The 19,377-nt window shown below is 52.9% G+C and overlaps 9 protein-coding genes across 9 annotated transcripts; 5 read left to right on the top strand and 4 right to left on the bottom strand.

The window, feature by feature from the left end:
* Positions 1–2: 2 nt before the first annotated feature.
* NEMAJ01_1324 (midasin) lies at positions 3–9,803 on the top strand (the record flags this gene model as incomplete). The annotated part of the gene is made up of 1 exon (XM_047915162.1): positions 3–9,803. One exon carries the CDS (start codon positions 3–5, stop codon positions 9,801–9,803), a length of 9,801 nt encoding a protein of 3,266 aa, XP_047771119.1.
* A 207-nt stretch (positions 9,804–10,010) lies between these two features.
* NEMAJ01_1325 (uncharacterized protein) lies at positions 10,011–11,297 on the bottom strand (the record flags this gene model as incomplete). Its single annotated transcript, XM_047915163.1, has 1 exon — positions 10,011–11,297. One exon carries the CDS (start codon positions 11,295–11,297, stop codon positions 10,011–10,013), a length of 1,287 nt encoding a protein of 428 aa, XP_047771120.1.
* A 77-nt stretch (positions 11,298–11,374) lies between these two features.
* On the top strand, positions 11,375–12,034 carry NEMAJ01_1326 (uncharacterized protein; the record flags this gene model as incomplete). Its single annotated transcript, XM_047915164.1, has 1 exon — positions 11,375–12,034. One exon carries the CDS (start codon positions 11,375–11,377, stop codon positions 12,032–12,034), a length of 660 nt encoding a protein of 219 aa, XP_047771121.1.
* Positions 12,035–12,646: 612 nt separating this feature from the next.
* NEMAJ01_1327 (E3 ubiquitin-protein ligase synoviolin) lies at positions 12,647–13,801 on the bottom strand (the record flags this gene model as incomplete). The annotated part of the gene is made up of 1 exon (XM_047915165.1): positions 12,647–13,801. One exon carries the CDS (start codon positions 13,799–13,801, stop codon positions 12,647–12,649), a length of 1,155 nt encoding a protein of 384 aa, XP_047771122.1.
* Positions 13,802–13,825: 24 nt separating this feature from the next.
* Positions 13,826–14,965, top strand: NEMAJ01_1328 (uncharacterized protein; the record flags this gene model as incomplete). The annotated part of the gene is made up of 1 exon (XM_047915166.1): positions 13,826–14,965. One exon carries the CDS (start codon positions 13,826–13,828, stop codon positions 14,963–14,965), a length of 1,140 nt encoding a protein of 379 aa, XP_047771123.1.
* Positions 14,966–15,645: 680 nt separating this feature from the next.
* On the bottom strand, positions 15,646–16,323 carry NEMAJ01_1329 (uncharacterized protein; the record flags this gene model as incomplete). Its single annotated transcript, XM_047915167.1, has 1 exon — positions 15,646–16,323. The coding sequence occupies one exon, from the start codon at positions 16,321–16,323 to the stop codon at positions 15,646–15,648; it is 678 nt and encodes a 225-aa protein (XP_047771124.1).
* Positions 16,324–16,480: 157 nt separating this feature from the next.
* NEMAJ01_1330 (uncharacterized protein) lies at positions 16,481–16,825 on the top strand (the record flags this gene model as incomplete). The annotated part of the gene is made up of 1 exon (XM_047915168.1): positions 16,481–16,825. One exon carries the CDS (start codon positions 16,481–16,483, stop codon positions 16,823–16,825), a length of 345 nt encoding a protein of 114 aa, XP_047771125.1.
* Positions 16,826–16,924: 99 nt separating this feature from the next.
* NEMAJ01_1331 (translation initiation factor 5) lies at positions 16,925–17,449 on the top strand (the record flags this gene model as incomplete). Its single annotated transcript, XM_047915169.1, has 1 exon — positions 16,925–17,449. One exon carries the CDS (start codon positions 16,925–16,927, stop codon positions 17,447–17,449), a length of 525 nt encoding a protein of 174 aa, XP_047771126.1.
* A 276-nt stretch (positions 17,450–17,725) lies between these two features.
* NEMAJ01_1332 (cysteinyl-tRNA synthetase) lies at positions 17,726–19,330 on the bottom strand (the record flags this gene model as incomplete). The annotated part of the gene is made up of 1 exon (XM_047915170.1): positions 17,726–19,330. One exon carries the CDS (start codon positions 19,328–19,330, stop codon positions 17,726–17,728), a length of 1,605 nt encoding a protein of 534 aa, XP_047771127.1.
* Positions 19,331–19,377: the final 47 nt, after the last annotated feature.

Raw genomic sequence — 19,377 nt, forward strand, 5'->3', positions numbered from 1 at the left:
TCATGAATTCATTCGCAACGGATGCGCAAGAAATAGAGCAAATTAGAAAGGGCGTTTTTCATTTGAGCACTTCAGAGGAGGTGGGCCGTTTTCTACACGAATACGAAACCGTTAAAAAGCTATCAGTGCCTGTTGAGATACCAAACACCATAAAGGCCAAGGAAATAGTGTATGCGGCCGCCGCTGCGCGATCCATGTCTGTGATGGAAATAGACGCGGAAGACATACAGGACACGGCCTGCCTGGTTGAGCAGGTGCACATCGAGGGGAAAAACATTATAAGAAGAGAGGGCGCGCTGGTCCGGGCAATGCGGAAAGGGTGCTGGCTCATTGTAAACTCAAAGGAGAAGGAAAACCCAGTGACAAACTACATTGTTTCGGAGTACGAGACTGTCCCGGGGACAGCAGAGAAGCCTCACGCGGACTTCCAGCTGTTTATATTTTCGCGGGACTATGCTGAGGGCTGCAGCCGGGGCGCTGCATACACTATGCAGATGCAGGAGGGCGCCAAGCCGCGCGGAGAAAGAGAAAGCGCGCCCCAAGGCGCCCAGGCTGCACAGCCCAGCAAAGAAGGCCGCCTGTGCGCGCGCCTTGTTGCAGCGCTCAGCGAAGGCAGAAGCCAAAAGCACGGCTCGGCAGAGGAAGCCTTCCAGAGCGTTGTTTCTGCGGTGGTGTTTGCCATCAAAAAGTTTGCGCAGCCGCACGAAGTAGACAACGTAGAAAAGTGCGTTGAGGAGGACGCGAAGACATACTATCTTCTGCAGATGGCCATGGAGAAAGTGCGCATTGGCGGGATTGCAGCGCACGAAATGCCGCCCCTCCAGGTGCGTGCAAAGCTGTATTTGATTCTGCGCGATGTTTTGCTGGCAGGCCTCAAGGCTGAAGAAAGAGAAGGAAAGGAGGCTCTGCTGCGGGACATGCTGTGTGTCCGGGCAGAGGAGATGTCGCCCCTCATAAACGCGGCCGAGCACATGGTGCGGGGCATGCTGGGCGAGGAGCAGGAGTATGTGCTCACCAAGCCTGCGATTTCTCTGATTCTCTTTGTTCTGCAGGGCCTTCCTGTTGCGAACTCTTTTCTTCTTGTGGGGGAAACCGGAACCGGAAAGACCACAACAGTGCAGAAAATATTTGAACGGCGCAAAGCACTTCTGCAAATGCGAAGCCGGGATGCAAGAAAGCTTTTGTGTGTAAATCTGTCAAAAGACACGGACGTTTCAGACCTGCTGGGGTCGTACCAGTTTGCCACATGCGAGCAGCTGGCTCTGCACATAAACGACCTTGTGCAGGGCTACTTTGAGCTGTTCTTCGACGAGGAAAAAAACAACGAGTTTCTGACCGAAATAGACCGGGCGGCGGAGGAGCGAAGAGTGGACGTGATCGTGGACACTGCCGAAGACCTGTTGAGCAAGTTTTCGGAAAAGGATGAGAAGGCGCCCACTCCTGCGAAGAAGAGCGTGATACAGAAGCTTGCCAAGGCTCTTGACCTTTTGCGGAAAGTGCAGTCTGGCATGCAGAACATATGCGTGTTTGTGGAGGGCCCGCTTGTGCGCGCCGCGCTGTACGGGTATTGGATACTGCTGGACGAGAGCAATCTCGCGCCAAACTCTACGCTGCGGTACATAAACACCGCAATAAGCAGGGGCCAGCTCTCGGTGGTTGAAGACAGCGGCGCAGTTGTCCCCATAGACCAAAGAACTGTTATATTTCAGTGCATAAACCCCGGAGACGACCATGGGAAAAAGAACATTGAAATGGACAGAACGCTTTGCCACTGGGTGGACGAGGTCGACCGGCACCCAGAAGACGTGCTGGCTGTGGCGCAAAGCTATGGAAAGCACCACGCGGAGGCAGATGTCCGAAAAGTTGTGCAGTTCTACACCGAGATAAAAAGCATGGCAGAGAAGAACGGCCTGCGCACAGGAAGCAACCGGCAGGCGCTCTTTGGGGTTAGAAATCTGATACGCGCTCTGAAGATGCAAAACATCCCCGTGGTGGAGGCCGTAAAGGTGAACTTCCTAACACAGCTGTGCATAAAGCACAAGGTGCTCGGAAAGAAGCTGCTTGCCACAATATTTCCGGGCGCCTCGGCGGAGAAGAGAGGGGAGATGCTCTCCACCTCTGAATACATCATCACCCCGCAGGCCCGGGAGTACGTGGCTGAAATCGAGTCTGCAATATCAACGGGCACTGCGGTTCTCCTAGAGGGCACCACGTCTGTCGGAAAAACGTCGCTCATCAAGTACATGGCGCAGAGCCGCGGCAGAAAAGTGGTGCGGATAAACAACCACGAGCATACGGACATAACAGAGTATCTGGGGACCTTTGGCGTGGCATACGAGAGCAGTGCAGAAGAAGAGGAGGCGAGTGGCAGCGAAAAAAGCGAAAACCGTGCGGTGAAAAAGCAGCGCACAGACGCAAAGGCTGCAGAGAAAGGCGAGAACAGGAGAGGATGCGATTTTGTGTACAAAGAAGGCGCGCTTGTGAAGGCCGTCCGCGAGGGCCACTGGGTGCTGCTAGACGAGCTGAACCTTGCGCCAACCGAAGTTCTCGAGTCTCTGAACAGGCTTCTGGACAGCAACCGAGAGCTTTTCATACCCGCCACGCAGCAGACTGTGCGAGCCCACCCGGACTTCGCGCTGTTTGCCTCCCAGAACCCGGCCGAGTCCACAGACTACAGAAACCGAAAGCATCTTAGCAAGGCGTTCAGAAACAGGTTTATAGAAATATACGTCGAGGAAAAGTGCAGAGAAGAGCTCGAAGCGGTTCTGCACGGAATGCATGCAGGAAAAGTCTATGCGAAGGTGCTTCTGGACATATACGAGGCCTTGCGGATTCTCACATGCAACCGGTCCCACGAGTATATCACGCTCCGGGAGCTTATGAAAATCCTTACGCGCTTCAACCAGAAGGCGCAGGCCCCCTTCGTCGAAAAAGAAACGAAGGACGAGGAGCGCCTTTTCTACTACACAATGCTTATTCTCACAGAGAAGATCCGGCACGCCGAGGAAAAAAGAAAAATAGAGGACATCATCTGCGCGCATTTTGAAAAAGTGTTCAAAACGCAGTTTACTGCCGAAAAGTACGTGGAGGCGCTTTCGGTGCCGCTGGAGGAGGACCCGCACGCGCCCTTGCTTACGCCGTGCGTGACAAGAACCCTGAGAAAGATGGAGGCTGCCTGGGTTGGAGGAGAAAACATTCTCCTGGTGGGCGCGCCAGGGATAGGAAAGACCTATCTTTCCGAGTATATGTCCCGAAGAATGCAGACTCCGTGCACGGTTCTGGGGATGCATGCGGGGATCGAGCTGTCCGACTTTGTGGGCGGATACAGGGAAGAGGCCCGCACGGCGCAGAGCTCTAAATGCAGCGAGGCGCTGGGCAGCCTGCCTAGGTTCACATGGAGAGACGGGCCCCTGCTTGGAGAAATGAAAAGAGGGGGCGCCCTGATCATCGACGAGATAAACCTGGTCCCGGACTCGGTTCTTGAGTCTCTGAACGAGCTGTTTGACGACAGAAAGCTGCGGATACACGAGACAGACCAGCACATCGCGGCCAGGGAAACGTTCCGAATCGTGGGCACAATGAACCCGGGCGACGACTACGGAAAGAGAGAGGTTGGGAAAAGCATATCGACCCGGTTCACCACGATCTATGTGGACCCGATCGAAAGCAACGAGGAGGCCGTTAAGTACTTTTTGTTCTATGCGCAGAAGTACGGGCTCGCCGAGCAGTACAGCAAGTCTGAGCTGTACAGAGCCCTGCACAAGGGGGTTGCCCGCGCACACATCCAGATAGAAAGCGCCCGCGAGGCCGAGCTGCTGGCCAGATATGCCGCAAACTGCCCGCGCGAGGAGGCGCAGAAAATCGACGAGGTTCTTCTCCAGGGAATTGAGCTTGCTCGCCAGATGCCTGTGCCTGCGCTGGGCCCTGTTGTAGACACGCCCGCGGCGTTTGGAATCCACCCGTTCGTCCTGCAAAAGGGAAGCGGCGCTGCGTCTCTCCCGTCGTACACATTTGAGCCGCCCTCGGTCAAGGAGACTCTGTACAGAATTCTGCAGGCGCTGTTCTGCCGCTTCAACCTGCTTCTTGAGGGGCCGCCTGGGACAGGAAAAACAAAAATTGTCGAAGAGGCAGGGCGCCGCCTGGGAAAGCGAGTCACTCGTGTAAACCTGAGCAGCGAAACCGAGATGGCAGACCTAACCGGAAGAAACACGCCCACCGACCGCGGGATTGTGTTTGTGGAGGGCGAGTTTGTCCGGGCTGTGGCCCGCGGGGACTGGATTATTGTGGATGAAATAAACCTGGCCACGCAGAGTGTGCTCGAGGGGCTGAACGGGTGTCTGGACTACAGAAGAAGGATATATGTGCCCGAGCTGGGGCCTGTGGCGCTGCACCCCGAAACAGTTATATTCGCAACAATGAACCCGAAAACGTCAAGAACAGACGGGCGAAAGCTTCTGCCAAAGTCCTTCCTTAGCCGGTTTGTGCGCGTGACGCGGGGCCCGTTTTCGGAAGAGGATCTGAAAATCATCCTGGCGCAGGCGCCCACGCCGTGCAGCCCTGGAGAGGCCAAAGCGCTTGCTGAACAGCTCCTGCGGTGCCGGGAAACGTACAGCCTGAATCTGAGAGACTGTCTGCGGCACATGGCAATCGGCTCGGCGCACTTGGTAAAGCACGTGCACGAGCCTCTAGAGGGCGCTTCCGAGGAGCCTCGCAAAAGCGTAGTGCATGTTCCGCAGGGCACCGAGCTTGTGGCGTTCCCTGTGCACACCGCACAGGCCCAGCCCCACGGAAAGGCAAACACGCTGCCTGGCGTGGAAGTTCCATACCTGGGAAGCGCAGAAGGGCTTCGCATTGGGCAGGGGTTCCTGCAGTGTGACTTGTCGCGAGACCCAGAATATGTTATCACACACGCCAGCATTCCTGCGCTAGAAGCGCTGATCCACGGCCTAAACATGGCGTGGCCGTGCATTGTGCGGGGGCCTGTTGGAAAGGGAAGAGCGGCCAGGTTTGTGGCCAGGATAACAGGCCAGCAGATATGCACAGTTTCCTGCCACAAGGACATGGAGCCGTCGGACTTCCTAGGCCGGTATGTGAAGGCGGAGGACGAGGGCCCGTCGCCCTTTATGTGGGAAGACTCCGCGTTTATCCAAGCTGTTGAGCGGGGAGACCTGGTCCTTCTGAAAAACATCAACCTGGTGAAGAACGATGTAGTTGATCGGCTGAACAGCCTGTTTGAAGTTGGCGGAGTCCTGGAAATCCACGAAAAAGGAGGAGATGAGCCGAGAAAGGTGATCACCCATCCCAAAACCCGGTTCATTCTGACTCTTGCCGAAAGAGCAAAGGACCTCTCGCCCGCGCTTGTTAACAGGTCGATCCAGGTGATTCTTCCCAAAGAGCTTTCGTGCATAGACATTGCAAAAATGCTTTTCTTGCACCCGTCCAGGAAGCAGTGCCCGCTTAGCACCAGCTCTTTGCACAAAGTGCCGTCGGGCTTGCTAAACGCCCACGTGCGCGCCAGGAAGGCGCTGGACTACAACACAGTTGGAGAAGGCGTGCTTCGCCCTCTTCTGCCCAGCGCGTCGGACCTGGAAAGAGAAAGCCCACTCCGAAACTTCATAGTTGAGGAAGACGTGCTTGCGCATCTGCAGAGCCTAATGCAGGGCTCGCTGGACGCCCAGGTGCTTGGCATCCTTTCGGACCGCACGGCCTCGCCCGAAAGCATATCGGAGAAGCTGCGCCTGCTTGTGCGCAGCCTCTCGGAGTCTGCGGTTGAGCCCCATTTCCGGGCAATATACACGCACGCCGAGCTGTACGAAAGTCTGAAGAAAAAATACGCTTTGTGCTCGGCCTTTGCGCAGAGAGCAAAAAGAGAACGAGGCGGCGAAAGCCCAAAGCCGGCGGGAGAAAGCCGCTCGCCGCAAGACGTTTTCAACAGACTGGTGGCCCTGCGCAACAGACTGGAGAGCGGAGAGAGCGCTCTGCGCGCATACTTCGAGGCCATGGACATGCCTTTCCTGCCGCGGAAAGACGTCTCTCTGCGCATGGCTAAAATCAAATTGATGGAGTGCGCCTTTGCGCCAAATAAAGGCACTTGGGGGACGCTGGGCGACCTTGCAATCCTCCAGGAGGTGGCGCAGGTTTTGGACAGCCTGCCTGGCACGCTGGAAAAAACAATCGCCGCGCTGGAGACAGAGCCGCCTGCGTACGACGCGCTGCAGGACCTCATTACTGCATGCCTCAAGTACGACATTGATCCGCTGGTGTTCCCAGAAATAGAAAAAATTGAGGAGGCCAGCCGGATGAGTGTGCGCACGGCCGTGAAAAAGGTGAAGAGAAGCTACTACTTGTACAAGTACGGGGTTTCTCTCTGCTTTGCGCCGGAAAAGCCTGTGGAGGGCCTTGACACAGTGCAGAAAAAGAGAAAGGAGAGAAACTTCAAAAAGTTTGCATACTATTTGCAGGGCGTCATAAAAGACGCTGTGCATGCAGAGTACCCAGAGTCTCTGGCGTTCTCTCTGATCAAAAGGGACATGTCAAAGTACGAGGACCTCTGGGAGTGCTTTGCATATGCCTTGCTGAAGAGCGGAATAGAAAGAATATCGAAGAAGGCGCAGAGCGTGCCGGTGTGCGAGTTTTCGAGAAGCATGCTAGACGGGCTCAGCGGCGCCTGCTCTGCAGAGGCCGCGCTGGCAGCGGCGTGCAAAGCGCTCCAAAGGGAGGAACGGTCGTTTATGTCTTTGACGCCTCTGCACTCCCAGGCTGTCCAGACAGCGTGGCGCCTTTTCTCCAAAGAAGTCGTGAGCCCCTCAGAAGTTCTTGCTCTTGCAGGAGTGCTGCTTGTGGAGCACAGTCTTTCAAGGCACGCCCCCGATGACTACGCAGAGGGCACCGTGCAGTATGCGCTGGATGAGCAGAGCGACAAGATTGTTTCGGCCACTGCTCTGCTTAAGCGCCGAGAGGTAGACCTGTCTGAAGCCGAGGGAAAGCACTCTCTGCACAAAATCTCGGTGAGCCCGCGGGTCGTTGAGCTGGTGGACCAGACCCACCTTGAGGTAAAAAGGTCCAAGAACCTTGTGGGAGAAAGCAAGTTTGACTGGGGAGAAGACGACGGTGCCCGAGAGTATCTGATCGAGCGCATCCAGGAGATCAAAAAGTGCGCGCTCACAACGCCTGCGCAGAAAGTGGCTGCAGACTTAGACAAGCTGAACGTGGACGCAATCCATGCAAAAATTATGAGCACCCCGCTGAACACAGCCAGGCACACCATATACAGGGAGTACGCAGACATCAATTCGTACTGCCCAAAGAAGTACACCGAGATATATGGGGGGTGGCTCCTGCATCTGTTCAGCGCAATTGCTGGGGAAGGCGCCAAGCAAGGCATTTTGTATGCAATTGAAGAGTTCCTGCTGCAGTCTACAGTTGGGGACATGGAGCAGCGGGCGGAGATCATCAGGCAAATGGTGGCAAACGGGGGAGCGTATGAGATTCAGAACATTCTGGTGTACTTCCTGCCATACCTGGAGGCAGTGCGGCGGAAAAAAGAAAAGGTCGAAGAAGCTGTGTGCACATGCCTGAAGGAGGTGCAGACGGCGCTCGACATCAAGATAAAGGTGTGCGGGGCCATTGTTCCGGTGCGAGAGCAGTCCATTCTGGCCAAGGCCCAAACCGCCCGAGAAACGCTTGAGAGCCTGCTCGCCCCAATTGTTTCCATGATCAAGCCGCAGGTCTTCCACCGAAGCGTGCCTCTTACATGCACGTGCGAGGACGAGGCGTGCTATGTGTGCATGGCCAAGGAGGTGGAGCGGCAGAAGCTGCTCCTGGAAAAGGAAAGCATGAGCGTGAAGCTGCGCTCTCTCTACGTCCTCTTTGACAAGATATCTTTTATGATCCCCGAAAACGTTTCAAGAGTTGGCGTGGTTGGCGCAATGGACTTCTATCTGCACAAGTACACAGAGTGCGAGGCCGAGCACGTGGTTCTGGCTAAAATCATGCACCTGGGAATAGCAGTCCTTAAGGTGGACCCTGTGCTCAAGTTCCAGCTGGCCACGCGCATATCCGACACCACGGTGCGGATGCTTAACTACTCAATGCACGCAGCGCCGGCGGAGTACCGGCTGATTCTTGTGTCGCTGGGCCTGTTTTTTGAGCTCATGTCGTTTGGGTTCTGCGGAGACACGGACGAAGACGGCCTCGAGGGCCTTATTGAGGAGCTGGAGGAGGCCGGAATGCGCCTGGGCGAGGGCGAGAAAAACATCTCTGAGCAGCTGAAAAAAGAGGAAGAAGTTGGGGGCGACTACCAGGGAGAAAAGGACATGCAAAGCGACGAGATCGAGGAGGAGGACGGCGTTGACTGCGAGAACGCAGGCGAGGTGCAGGAAACTGCGGGCGCAGAGGACCGGCCAGACATAGAGGTGGACAACGGGTCTGTTTCGGAAAACGAAGAGGGCTTCAACCAAAACAAGAAGGACGAGCCCGCTGAAAAAGACAGCGGCGAAGAGGAGGAGGGCGAAGGCGAGCCCGAAGACGGCAGCAGCGAAGTAGGCAGCGGCAGCGAAAACCAGGAAGAGCTGGAGGAAATCAACCTTGAAAAGGAAGAGGACCAGGACAGCGCGGAGTCCCTCAAAGTCCAGGAAATGGACATGTGCGAGGAAGCTGGCGGCGAGTTTGACAAAGACAATCTGGACGACGTGGAAGACTGCTCTCTGGGAGAGGAGTCTCTTGAGGCCATTGACCTGAGCACAGGCGAAGAAAGCAGCGAAGAAGTCTCGATTGAGAAATACGAAAGCGAGGAGTACGCGGAAAACATAAAGCAGTACGACTACGCAGAGATTGAGGCAAACCCCGAGCAGCTGTTCAAGGAGAGCGAAGAGCACCCAGACGCAGAAAGAATTGGCCACGAGGAGGGCGAAGGCGCAGAGCGGGAAATTGCTGTGGAGAAGGGCGAAGAAATGAACAAGGACGCTGAGGATACGGAGTGCAACGAAGCCTACACAGGAGAGTACAGGGAAACGCCAGAAAGCGAGGAGGTGAAGAAGGCGCTGTTTGAGCGGCCGGCTGCAAAGTGTGTGAACCCCCTCGAGTACTACGAAAGCGTCAAGCACCGCACAAACCCCGAGCTCACCAAGCAGCTGAGCGTGGTGCTAGAGGAGAACGAAAAGTCTGCGTACGAGGGCGACTACGCCAGCGGGCGGCGGCTGAACATGAAGAGGATCATATCGTACATTGCCAGCGACGGGCAGAAAAACAGAATATGGATGCGAAAAACCAAGAACCAGGGAAGAGAGTACTTGATCCGCATATTTGTGGACAACAGCGGAAGCATAAAAAACTCGAGCATTGTGGACTCGCTTATCCGAAGCCTTTCGAGCATAACAAACTCTTTGGATCTGCTTGGCGTTCCTTTTGAGCTGTACACGTTCAGCTCTGCAGTGCAGCAGCACGCAGACACGCGGGGGCTTATAGAAGGGCTGACGTTCAAGGCAAACGAGACCAGGGTCTCCTGGGTCTTTGAAGACGAGTACCGGTACGGGTACAACATACTTATCAGCGACGGGCTCTTCTATGACGGCGCGCTGTCTCGGGGAATGCTTTCCAACACGCTTTTGCTCATAGTGGGCAGCGGCACAATGATTAAGGAGATGCGAACGGTGAAGGCTGTTGTGGGCGAGGTGGTTATTGGAAAATACCTAGAAACCCTGGGAATTCCTTACTGCATAGTTGACGAGGATAACTTGCTTGAGGTTGTCTTTTGCCGAGAGCTCAAGAACATCCTGCAGCACGCAAAGATGTCGGAAAACTAGCGGAAATAAAGGCCTTTTTTATTTGGGTTTTCTTTGGCTGCAGCCTACTACAAAGTCTGCAGCGCCTGTGGATGCTTCTGTTTTTGCGCACCTGTCTCTGGCCGCTCTTTGTAGTTTTTCTTAAAGCCTATAAAAACAATAGAACATATGTACACTTTTATTTTAACACAGGCACTCCACACAGGAGAGTGTCCCTCGCAGCAGCAGCTATGCGTTCTTTTCGGACGCAAGCAGAAGATCCTTCAGAGACCCGCGAAGAACTCTCTGCTCGTCGGTGGGGATGGACCCTATGAAGTTTGGCGTGAGAATCTGGATGATTGTTTGCCGGTACATGTAAAAGTGCTTGATGCAGCTCTTAAAGGCCCGGGACCCTATTTTGCTGCTTGCAATCTTCTTGAAGTCCTTCATAAAACACTCGAAAACAAAGGCCTTGTCAAAGTTGATCATTCCCTGCATCACATAGTTTCCTATTTCGTGGAGAAGCATCCCGGTGGAGTACGGCAGCATCAGCCGCTTGACTTCCCGAACAAGCGTGTCTTCCTTGATCATGCTGATCATTAGTTGGATAACATAGGTTCCATACTTGTGCTTGGCCAGATAGAAAAAAACCTGCGGCGAGAGCGAAGACATTGTCTGCAAAAGGTCATTCTGCGACAGCTCTCGGATTTTCATCTGCAGGGTGACGTTTGAGCTTCTTCCGCTTGCCATGCACACAAAGTCTCGGATTTTGCTGGCCTCGAGATGAGTGCCCATACAGGGAATGTTTTTTGGCTCCGCCGCCAGGCTCTGCCCAATCTCGCACAAAAACCCAGCGCCCCGCACGTGGGACTCCTCCAGAGAAAACGCCTTCTCCAGGATTCTTAGCTGTATGCTTTCTTTTTCTGTTTCGTAGAAGATTCTCTGCTCATGCGGCTCGTGCCCCCACGACATAAACAGCAGGGACTTGTGCGACGCATGGAAAAGAAGGGCGCTTTTTATCGTGGCAAACTTGACAACATACACATCGCTTTCCAGAGAAACCAATGGCCAGTCAGTGCGGCACGAGCACAGCGTGCAAAAGACGAATGAGCTTTTCTCGTGCTGCGGGCGGCAGGCTGCACCAAACATGCCGCTTCCATCCATGTGCAGCTCGTCGGAGCTGTTTTCCTGCTTTGCAGACACAAAGGAGCCCTCCTCCAGATGGGGCTTTTCTCTGCGCTCGCACACTTTTAGGCAGCTGCACATTTTGCACGCCCCGCTTTTCCCGTTGCACAAAAAGCACAGCTTGAATGCAGATAGGCCCGCAGGGTGTTTAACTTCGTTTCGAGATATGTATATGGTTCGGGTGGGCCTTTTTATAGGGTCGTTGGCGCTGTCCGACAGGCATGTGTTTTTCTTTGTCTCAACTGAGCTTTCCATAAGGGGTACTTTACTGATTGGCGACGACTTTAAAGCGCAGTTGCGCTTTGAAAAAGCGTTTCTCCAGTGCAATCTCGGGAAATACACGTCTTTCATTGTTTGGATACACAAATAGAGCGCACTATTTACGCAGTGATCATTTGTGACTCTTATGCATTATTTTCTTTGCATCCATGAATCTGCTACCAATAAAAGCCAGAGCCAGCGAGGGCCCCTCCCACACATGCGAGCTTTTCTTCATAGACCGCACTCTGTTCTCGCCAGAATACTTCTTCTTAAACGTGCTGCCGCTTATTCCCGGAGTGGAAAAGGAAGAAAGCGGCCCACTGTCAGGCGCCTCCTCTGCGCGTGCATATGCAGAAGTTGCCAGCCAGATAAAAAAGTACACAACATACATAGAAAAGTTCACAGCCCTTTACAAAGACGCAAAGGTGAACGTGGCCATAGACTTTCAAGTGGCAACCTTTCTCCATATAACAGACAAGGTGAGTTTCAGGCTTCCTATAAAAACAGAGCCTGACATATACGCAAAAGACATATTCCGGACATACTCTGTGCCAGAAGGCGAGCTTCTGAACATATTTATATTCTACGTGCGGGAAAGCATCTTGAGCGCCCTGAAAGCGGCTGTTCGCGCGCCAGCCCTCGAAATAGAAGACAACTTCCAGCAAACAGAGCCAACTGTCCAGGTGGCCAACATACACACCCTGAATCAGAGGCTTCTTAGCTACGAAACCATGGGGCGGGTCACGGTGCTAAGTGATGCCCCAGAAAGGAAGCGAAGAAAGAAAAAAGCCCCCACGCAGGAGCCTTTTGAAAAAAGGGCCAGCTGAAGCCGCTTGCACAGGGGCGCAGCCCCAAAGGCCAAGGCGCCGAGCTCTCTGCAATGTAAATCTGCTTTGCGTATGGCCGGGCGCGCCTAGTTTACACGCTGTATAGTATTTGAAGAGGCTCGGACAACACGGATATGTCTGATGGCATGCAAGCCGCCCAACCCATTACTCTGCTAGCTGCCTGCCACAACTACATAAATACACACACGCATGCACAGGCCAAAGCTTGCAAATGAGAATAAATGACGTATCAACTAGAATATTTGAGGCGCCCGCGCTTCTGCGCAAGCGGAGTGTGCGGCTCAGCTGAGAACTTGCCCTGTTAAATGCGCTGCGCGCAGTGCTGGCCGCGCTTTGGGCGCAGCCTTTTCTTTGTACAGCTTCGAGCGAAGACGGCTGCAGAGTGCAGAGCCCAAGGCCAAACACATCAGCACCTGAGCGCCACCCCAAAGCAGAGAAAACACAAAAACCCGGCTCTACAGCCCAAGCAGAAACTAGAAACGCACCTGGGAAAACCGCGCGGGATTTCTGGCAATATACTTTGTTACTAAGATTCTTTATATTTCATTTTGCACGTGCTGCAAATACATTTGGAGCGGCCAAGGCTGCTCTTTAGGGCTGCTCGTTTTCTAAAACCATCACAGGAACGCCCTCGTACTCATCCCCGTTCTGGCTGCCCAGGGCCATTTGCAGGACCGACGAAACGCCTTCAGCACGGGACTCTTCGCTTGACGGCGTAGACGTAGGCGTAGGCCCAGGCTCCGCCCTTTTCGGGGCCACAACCTTTCTGCACACAGGGCACGCCTGCTGTCTATGCAGCCACTCCTTTAAGCACGCCAGATGGAAGATGTGTGCACATTCCAGCTTTTTGCCGACCTTCATGTCTTCGTGGCAGATCAGACATGTTTTGTTCTCTTCCACCTCGGCCTCTGACGCGTCTGGGCACCCCTCCAGGAAAACAACCAGCGATCTATACGCAAGCATGCTTTTTGTCCGCACAATCAGGTGCTTTATGGCAAATATTCCGTCCCTCAGCAGATTTATAGGCATCTTAAAGTGCACAGACGTCCATATAAGACACAGCGCATGCGCGAGTATTTTCAGCAAGCAGAACACAAAGTCCCCGTAGAAAATTAAAAATATGCGGTCTTCAATCCCCGACTCTTTGTCTTTGACTAGGTATAGTACGCCGAGCGCATACAGAGACCGGATGGAGTATGCAAACATGACGAAAAACTCAAACCCAAACAGAATGGATATGCTGGGCGTGGAGAGCGCAGAGGAAATAAAGCGGTACGCAAGCAAAAGGTCGGCTGTGAAGAGGACGAGTGCCAAGATTGTCACTCTTTCCATGCGCAGATACAAAGCGCCGCTTTTCTCCATTGCTTCTATTCTGAACCCCATGATCCAATGGAGCACTTTCACGCCAAAAACAAACGCAAAAAGAACAGAAGTGCGGACTGTAATATTGTCCGCAAACAAAGTGACCGCCAGCAGTATGCTCCCGAAGTACCTCATCGAGTTCTCTTGCACGCCCTCTTTTTCCAGCGGGGCCAGCTCGCCTATCGTCACGTCAACAAGAGCTTTTCCTAATACGTACAGCGCCCCCACCAAGAACAAGGACAGGAAAAAGTGCTGCACTCTCTTCTCAACCATACCAACCAGGCACTCGTAGAGGCTCTTTCCTTTTACAAAGTCATTCACGCAAATTCCACATAAGATGGTAAAATAAATAGCCAAGTATGTCTCGTGTCTATACATATTCATGAAATTAAAAAATAGAAAAAATCAATGGCCAAGAATACAAAGGAAATGAAAGGCCCAACAAAATCACCAGAGGAGATGCAAAAATACACAATGCTACTTTTCAAGGGAGTTTCGGAAGCAACAACCGTACAGAGCGTTTTGCAGCTGATAAAAGGCTCCGACATTTTGCTGGCCGAAAAGGAGGGCTCCACTGTTGCTATTGGATTTTTCTCGTACTTTGAAATGTACCAGCAGTGGGCTCTTCTGGGCAGAGAGGCCGTGGTCGACGGGCAGATCGTGAAGATAGAAGTTGTGGAGAGTCGGCTCTCAGAGGAGGACCGAAACAGAGCGCACTTGGCGCATCTGGCAGGCGGAACGAGAAACATCATGCTGGCAAACTTTGAGGACTTCATGGCAGGGGACTTTATCCGCGAGGAGGCCGAGAAGTACGGGGCAGTCGAGTCTATCAAGCACATACGGGACCGAAAGGTGGCGTATGTCGAGTTTTTTTCCTTTATGCCTGCAATGGAGTTCGTGGCGAACATCCGAGAAGACACCCTCTTTCAAAACGTGAAGGTCTGCTTCAGCAGAGACAAGTGCGGCTTGGGCGACTCGGAGGAATCTGCTGCCTACAACAACAGGACAGTGTACTTTGGAAACATCCCCGCAGACATAACACCAAGAGAGATTCTGTCTGTGGTGCAGGGCGGGCGGGTCTACATGATAAAAACCATAAAGGAAAAAAAGTGTGCGTTTGTTGGGTTTTTCAGCTATATATCAGCAGCAGCGTTTATTGAGTACTCGCAGGTTTTCTCTGTTTGCATCCGGGGAATGCAGGCAAAGCTGGGGCCTGGGAAAATACAGCCCATGCCTTCCTTGGCAGCAGTGCTTGCATACAAAGGGGTGACACGATGTATTATGGTCCGGGTGGACAGGGCGCAGCAAGAGTCCAAAATAGAGCAGGAGATAGCCAGACACGGGGACGTAGATAGAATAGATAAGAAAGAAGGCGACGCCTGGGTTGTGTCGTACCTGTCTGTGCAGGATGCGTACAGCGCATACCAGTCCATGTCCAACGTGCCCGTGCTCAATCGCATGCTTTACGGATATGCAGAAGACCCGTGCGCCGAAGTGTCTGCGCTAGACTTAATGATGGAGGTGCAAAAAAAAGAGTTCATGGTGTAGCCAGGCAACCTCCGCCCAGGCAATGCACCAGGGCGCGCCTGCACGCTTAGCGGCCCAGGAATGGATAGAAGAAATTATTAGAATAAAGGCGATTATAACCGAAACTCTGTTTGCTAATAAACAAAAACATTTAAGCGGAGCCGCAACACGTTTATTCATTTCGCGTGGGAGCGGGGAAGAAGCAGCCTCCTGGAGGACATGTTTAGAGGGCACCACGCCGGACTTGGCAGGGGGCGCTTAAAAGCTAGACAGACCCGCAGTGCATTCGGGCACGGCAGAAAGCAGCTAGCAGGGGTTTGTCCAAGCCTTTGGGGCTTAATATTAGAGCTTCTACTTCCACCAGGCACATGCCAAAAGGCCTCTGCGCTTGCGTGCAGCGGGCTCTCGCTGCATGCCGTGTTTTGGCTGAAAAGAGAAATATTTTGCAGCGCGTTTGTTTTCAGAGCGTAAACTAGTTGGCTTTGGCCAAAGGCTAAAGATGCGACGGAGTTTAATTTATTTTCAAATGATGCAAAGAAACTACTGCAACACAAGTTGAACAGTTTCAGCACTCACATAGAAAAATAAATTGGCATTTCTGCCAGCACCGCGCTGCAGCACGGAGGAGGCCGGGCAGAGCTTGCCCGCGCCTTTTCAGCCCGTGGACTCAACCGCCTCCGCTCCGAAGGCGTGTGCGCTGCCTAATGTATCTTGGGGGGCCTTTCCTCCATTCGCTGGTTTATTTTTTGCACATACTTGCTGATTGTCTTTTCTGTTTTTTTGTGGCCGTGCGCCCTTGCCAGCTCCTGCGGGGTTAGGCCCTTTGCGTCCCTCAGCCGGGGGTCTGCACCATACGACAGCAGATACAGTATTATGTTGTTCCTGTTCCCGCCTAGCGCGGCAAAGTGCAAGGGCGTGGCTCCATTGTCCAGCGACCGGATGTTAATAAAGCTGCTGCTTGGCTTTGCATGCCCAAACACCACAGGAACAATGCAGGAGTTGACAGAAGAGCTAACCGACATGTTATCCGTGTCTGCGCTTTCAAAGGAAATGTTGTCTGACGTAATGGCTTCAAACAGAGTGGCGTCTTTCTCCTCCACCTCGCTCACAGAAAATAGAAGAAACTCAATCACCTCTTTCTGCCCGTAGTACGCAGCAGAGTGTATGAGATACATCCCGTACTTGTTTGCAATCTTAAGGTCAAAGACCTTTCCGTGGCTTATCTCATACACACACAGCGAATTCCGCAGGCTCTGCAGATCTCCCACGCACACAAACTCAAAGAGCTTCAAAAAGTCTTTTTCCTTCTTTTTATCCTCTTCCTGCTCGGTGTCCTCAACAGCGTCCTTCTCTATTTTGGAAACTGCGCTGCCTTGCATCGAAAATATTGAAAAGATTTTATATATATATCCCGACACAAAAGAAAACGCAGCGTGTTTCAGCACAAAGCGTGTGTTGCCAGGCCAGGGCTCTGCTTTGCGCGCAGGCCAGAAAAGAAAGACTATTTATGTTTCATCTTTCGCTTTTTATTTTTTCATGAACACAGAAAGCATTAAGAGGCTTGCTGAGGCGGACAAAAAAGCACACGACTTGATACAGGAGGCGCGCCGGAGGAAGGAGGCGCTGAACGAGAGCGCAATAAAGAAAGGCGAGGCGTACAATGCAGAGCTGATGGAGGCAAAAGTGGCAGAGGTAAACAGATACTTCGTGCAGGCAAACGAAGAGCTTGCCCAAACAGAAAAGGCCATAATAAACAGCATAAACGAGAAGATAGAAAACATAAAGTCAAAGGAAAAAGTGTGCGACGAAATAGTGGACGAAATAGTAAGCGCTGTAGTTGGAGCCACAGACTCGCTTTCTGGCCTGGCGGGGCGGCACTGAGGGGGCCCGCTGGCCTGGCGCATGCGCGCAGCCCGGACTTTCCCAAAGCTTGCTGCGGGCTTAAACAAAAGTACTTTGGTGTGTCTTTTTTTTATTTGAATGAAGGCCATTAATATAGATCGCAGCTCGACAGATGCCTTCTATCGGTACAAAATGCCTGAGATCGAGATAAAGATAGAGGGGCGGGGAAACGGCATAAAAACCGTGCTAGTGAACATAGAAGAAATTGCGCGCAATCTTAGCAGAGACCCAAAGCATCTTACAAAGTATCTCTCGTACGATCTGGGGACGCTGTGCAGCGTGGACGAGGTGAACGGAAAGTACATAATAAACGGGTCCCACGACAAAGAAAAGGTGCAGACGCACATATTTCGGTTCATAGAAGAGTTTGTTCTGTGCAAGTCCTGTGAGAGGAACCCGGAGACTGTTTTGTTTACAGACGCAGGAAGAAAGCTGATCCATCAAAGGTGCCAGGCGTGCGGGAAGGTAAACGCGATCCGAACCCAGAACAAGCTGAGCAAAATACTTCTTAAAGAGCTTCCAGACAAGGCCGAGGCTGACCGGCAGGAGCCGCAGGACTTTGACGGAGACGACTTTGAGGTCGAGTATGCATTTGGAAAATAAAAAATCGCTGCTGCTCTTTATAATTGCATTCTTGTAGAAGCACCCTGTGCGCCAGCACGCCACGAAGCTGTGGCAAGCAAGCAGCAGACCAGCTCCACGGGCGGTGCGCCAACAAAAGAAAGGGCGTGCTTTGAGTGGGATACATTTATTAAATGAGACATTGCGTGATGCAGGCTGAGGCTGAAAACACACTATCCACTGCATGCCGCTTGGCGGCTCTGCGTTCGAGAAGCCTGCGCATGCCCTTGATTGCCTGCAAATGGCGCAGAGGGCTGCTTAGCACTTCTTTCGCATAGAGGCAGATGTTTGGGAAGTGGCATCCTCAATCAGAAATCCTTTTTCTGCAAGCTCTTTTCGAATTTCATCGCACGCTGCAAAGTACTCTTTTTTGCTGGCAGAGGCTTTTGTGAGGTCCCTCACCTTGTTTCTGAAGTTTCCAATCAGCTCCACCATGTATGTCGGGTCTGCCGCCTTTGCAGGCTCCTGCACGACGTCCAGCCCAATTCTGTGCATCAGCGTCTTCAGATATGCAGCAATCTGCTGGTGGATTTCCCTCACGCCTGTCCGAGACTCCATGCCTGTGAGCGAAACCGCCAGCTTGATAACTGCAGGGAAGTTTAGGTCGTCCTTTATTGCCAGATCGATCTTCTCCACAGTCCTTTCAAACTCCTCCAGAATGCCCCTCTCCTCGTCTGTGAACGGCTTCACAACATTCATGCTGCCGGCGCCTGCGGCCTCCTGCGCGCTCACCGCGTACAGAGAGATGTACCGAAATATCTTGCTGTCCATCACCTTTGCTCTCTCCAGGCTGTCCTCGCTGTACGTCATGGGCCCGCTGTACTTCTGCAGAATAAAAAGCATGCGCAGCTCGCGGGCTGTCCCCTTTGTTAGAAGCTCCTCGATCTTTATGAAGTTCTTCAGGCTCTTGCTCATCTTCATTCCGTCAATGTGCAGATGCCCCGTGTGCAAAAAGTGGCCGACCCAGTCGTTTATCCCAAAGCCTTCGCTCTGCGCTATTTCGTTATCGTGGTGCGGGAACATCAGGTCAATGCCACCCGAGTGCATGTCTATTCTGCCTCCAGATATGTTCACTGCCATGGCGCTGCACTCAATGTGCCACCCAGGCCGGCCCGCCCCCCACTTGGAGCTCCACGCAGGCTCTCCGTGCTTGCTTGCCTTCCACAGCACAAAGTCCTCCTTTTTGTTCTTTTTGTGCCCGGCCGCCAGCTTGCCTTCGCCCTCTTCGAGCAGCGCCTGCTGGTCTTCCTGCGAGGCTGTGTGGCACATGAGGGGGTACTTGTGTGTCTGCCTGTACTTCTGCACGTCAAAGTACACAGAGCCCTCGCACACATAGGTGTATCCGTTTCTTTCGATTCCCTCTATAAACTTAACGACTTCGTCGACATACTCGCTCACCCGCGTTGTGTAGCTTGGCAGGTCTACGCCCAGCGCCTGCATGTCCGCAAAGAACTCGGCCTCGTATTTCCTGCTAACTTCCTGGCTGGCGACGTGTATCCTCTTCTGCTCCTCGGTTTCTTCGGCAAGCTTTACAGACAGCCTGCTAAACTGCTCGTGTATGTCTGCAGGCAGGCTGCTTAGGTGCTCCTGGGCCTTTGCAATGATTTTGTCGTCAATATCTGTTATGTTCATAATGTATGTTATGTTGTATCCAAAGTACCTCTCCAGAGTCTTTCGGATTATATCAAGCATAATGTAGCTTCTGGCGTGCCCAATGTGCGCGGAGTCGTACACTGTTGGCCCGCACGTGTACCATTTGAGAAAGTGCCCCTCCACTTTCAGCTCTTCCTTCTGTCTTGTGATTGTGTTGTATATCTTTAGTGGTGTTTGGCTCTGGATTCCTCCTATGGTTCTTCCTGTCATTAGTCAATAAAAAAATTATCAGACATTTCAGTGCAGCGGCCGTGCGT

The sequence above is a fragment of the Nematocida major genome (genome assembly GCF_021653875.1).
Source record: "Nematocida major strain JUm2507 chromosome Unknown 2395, whole genome shotgun sequence".
In the NCBI taxonomy this organism is placed as follows: Eukaryota; Fungi; Microsporidia; genus Nematocida; species Nematocida major.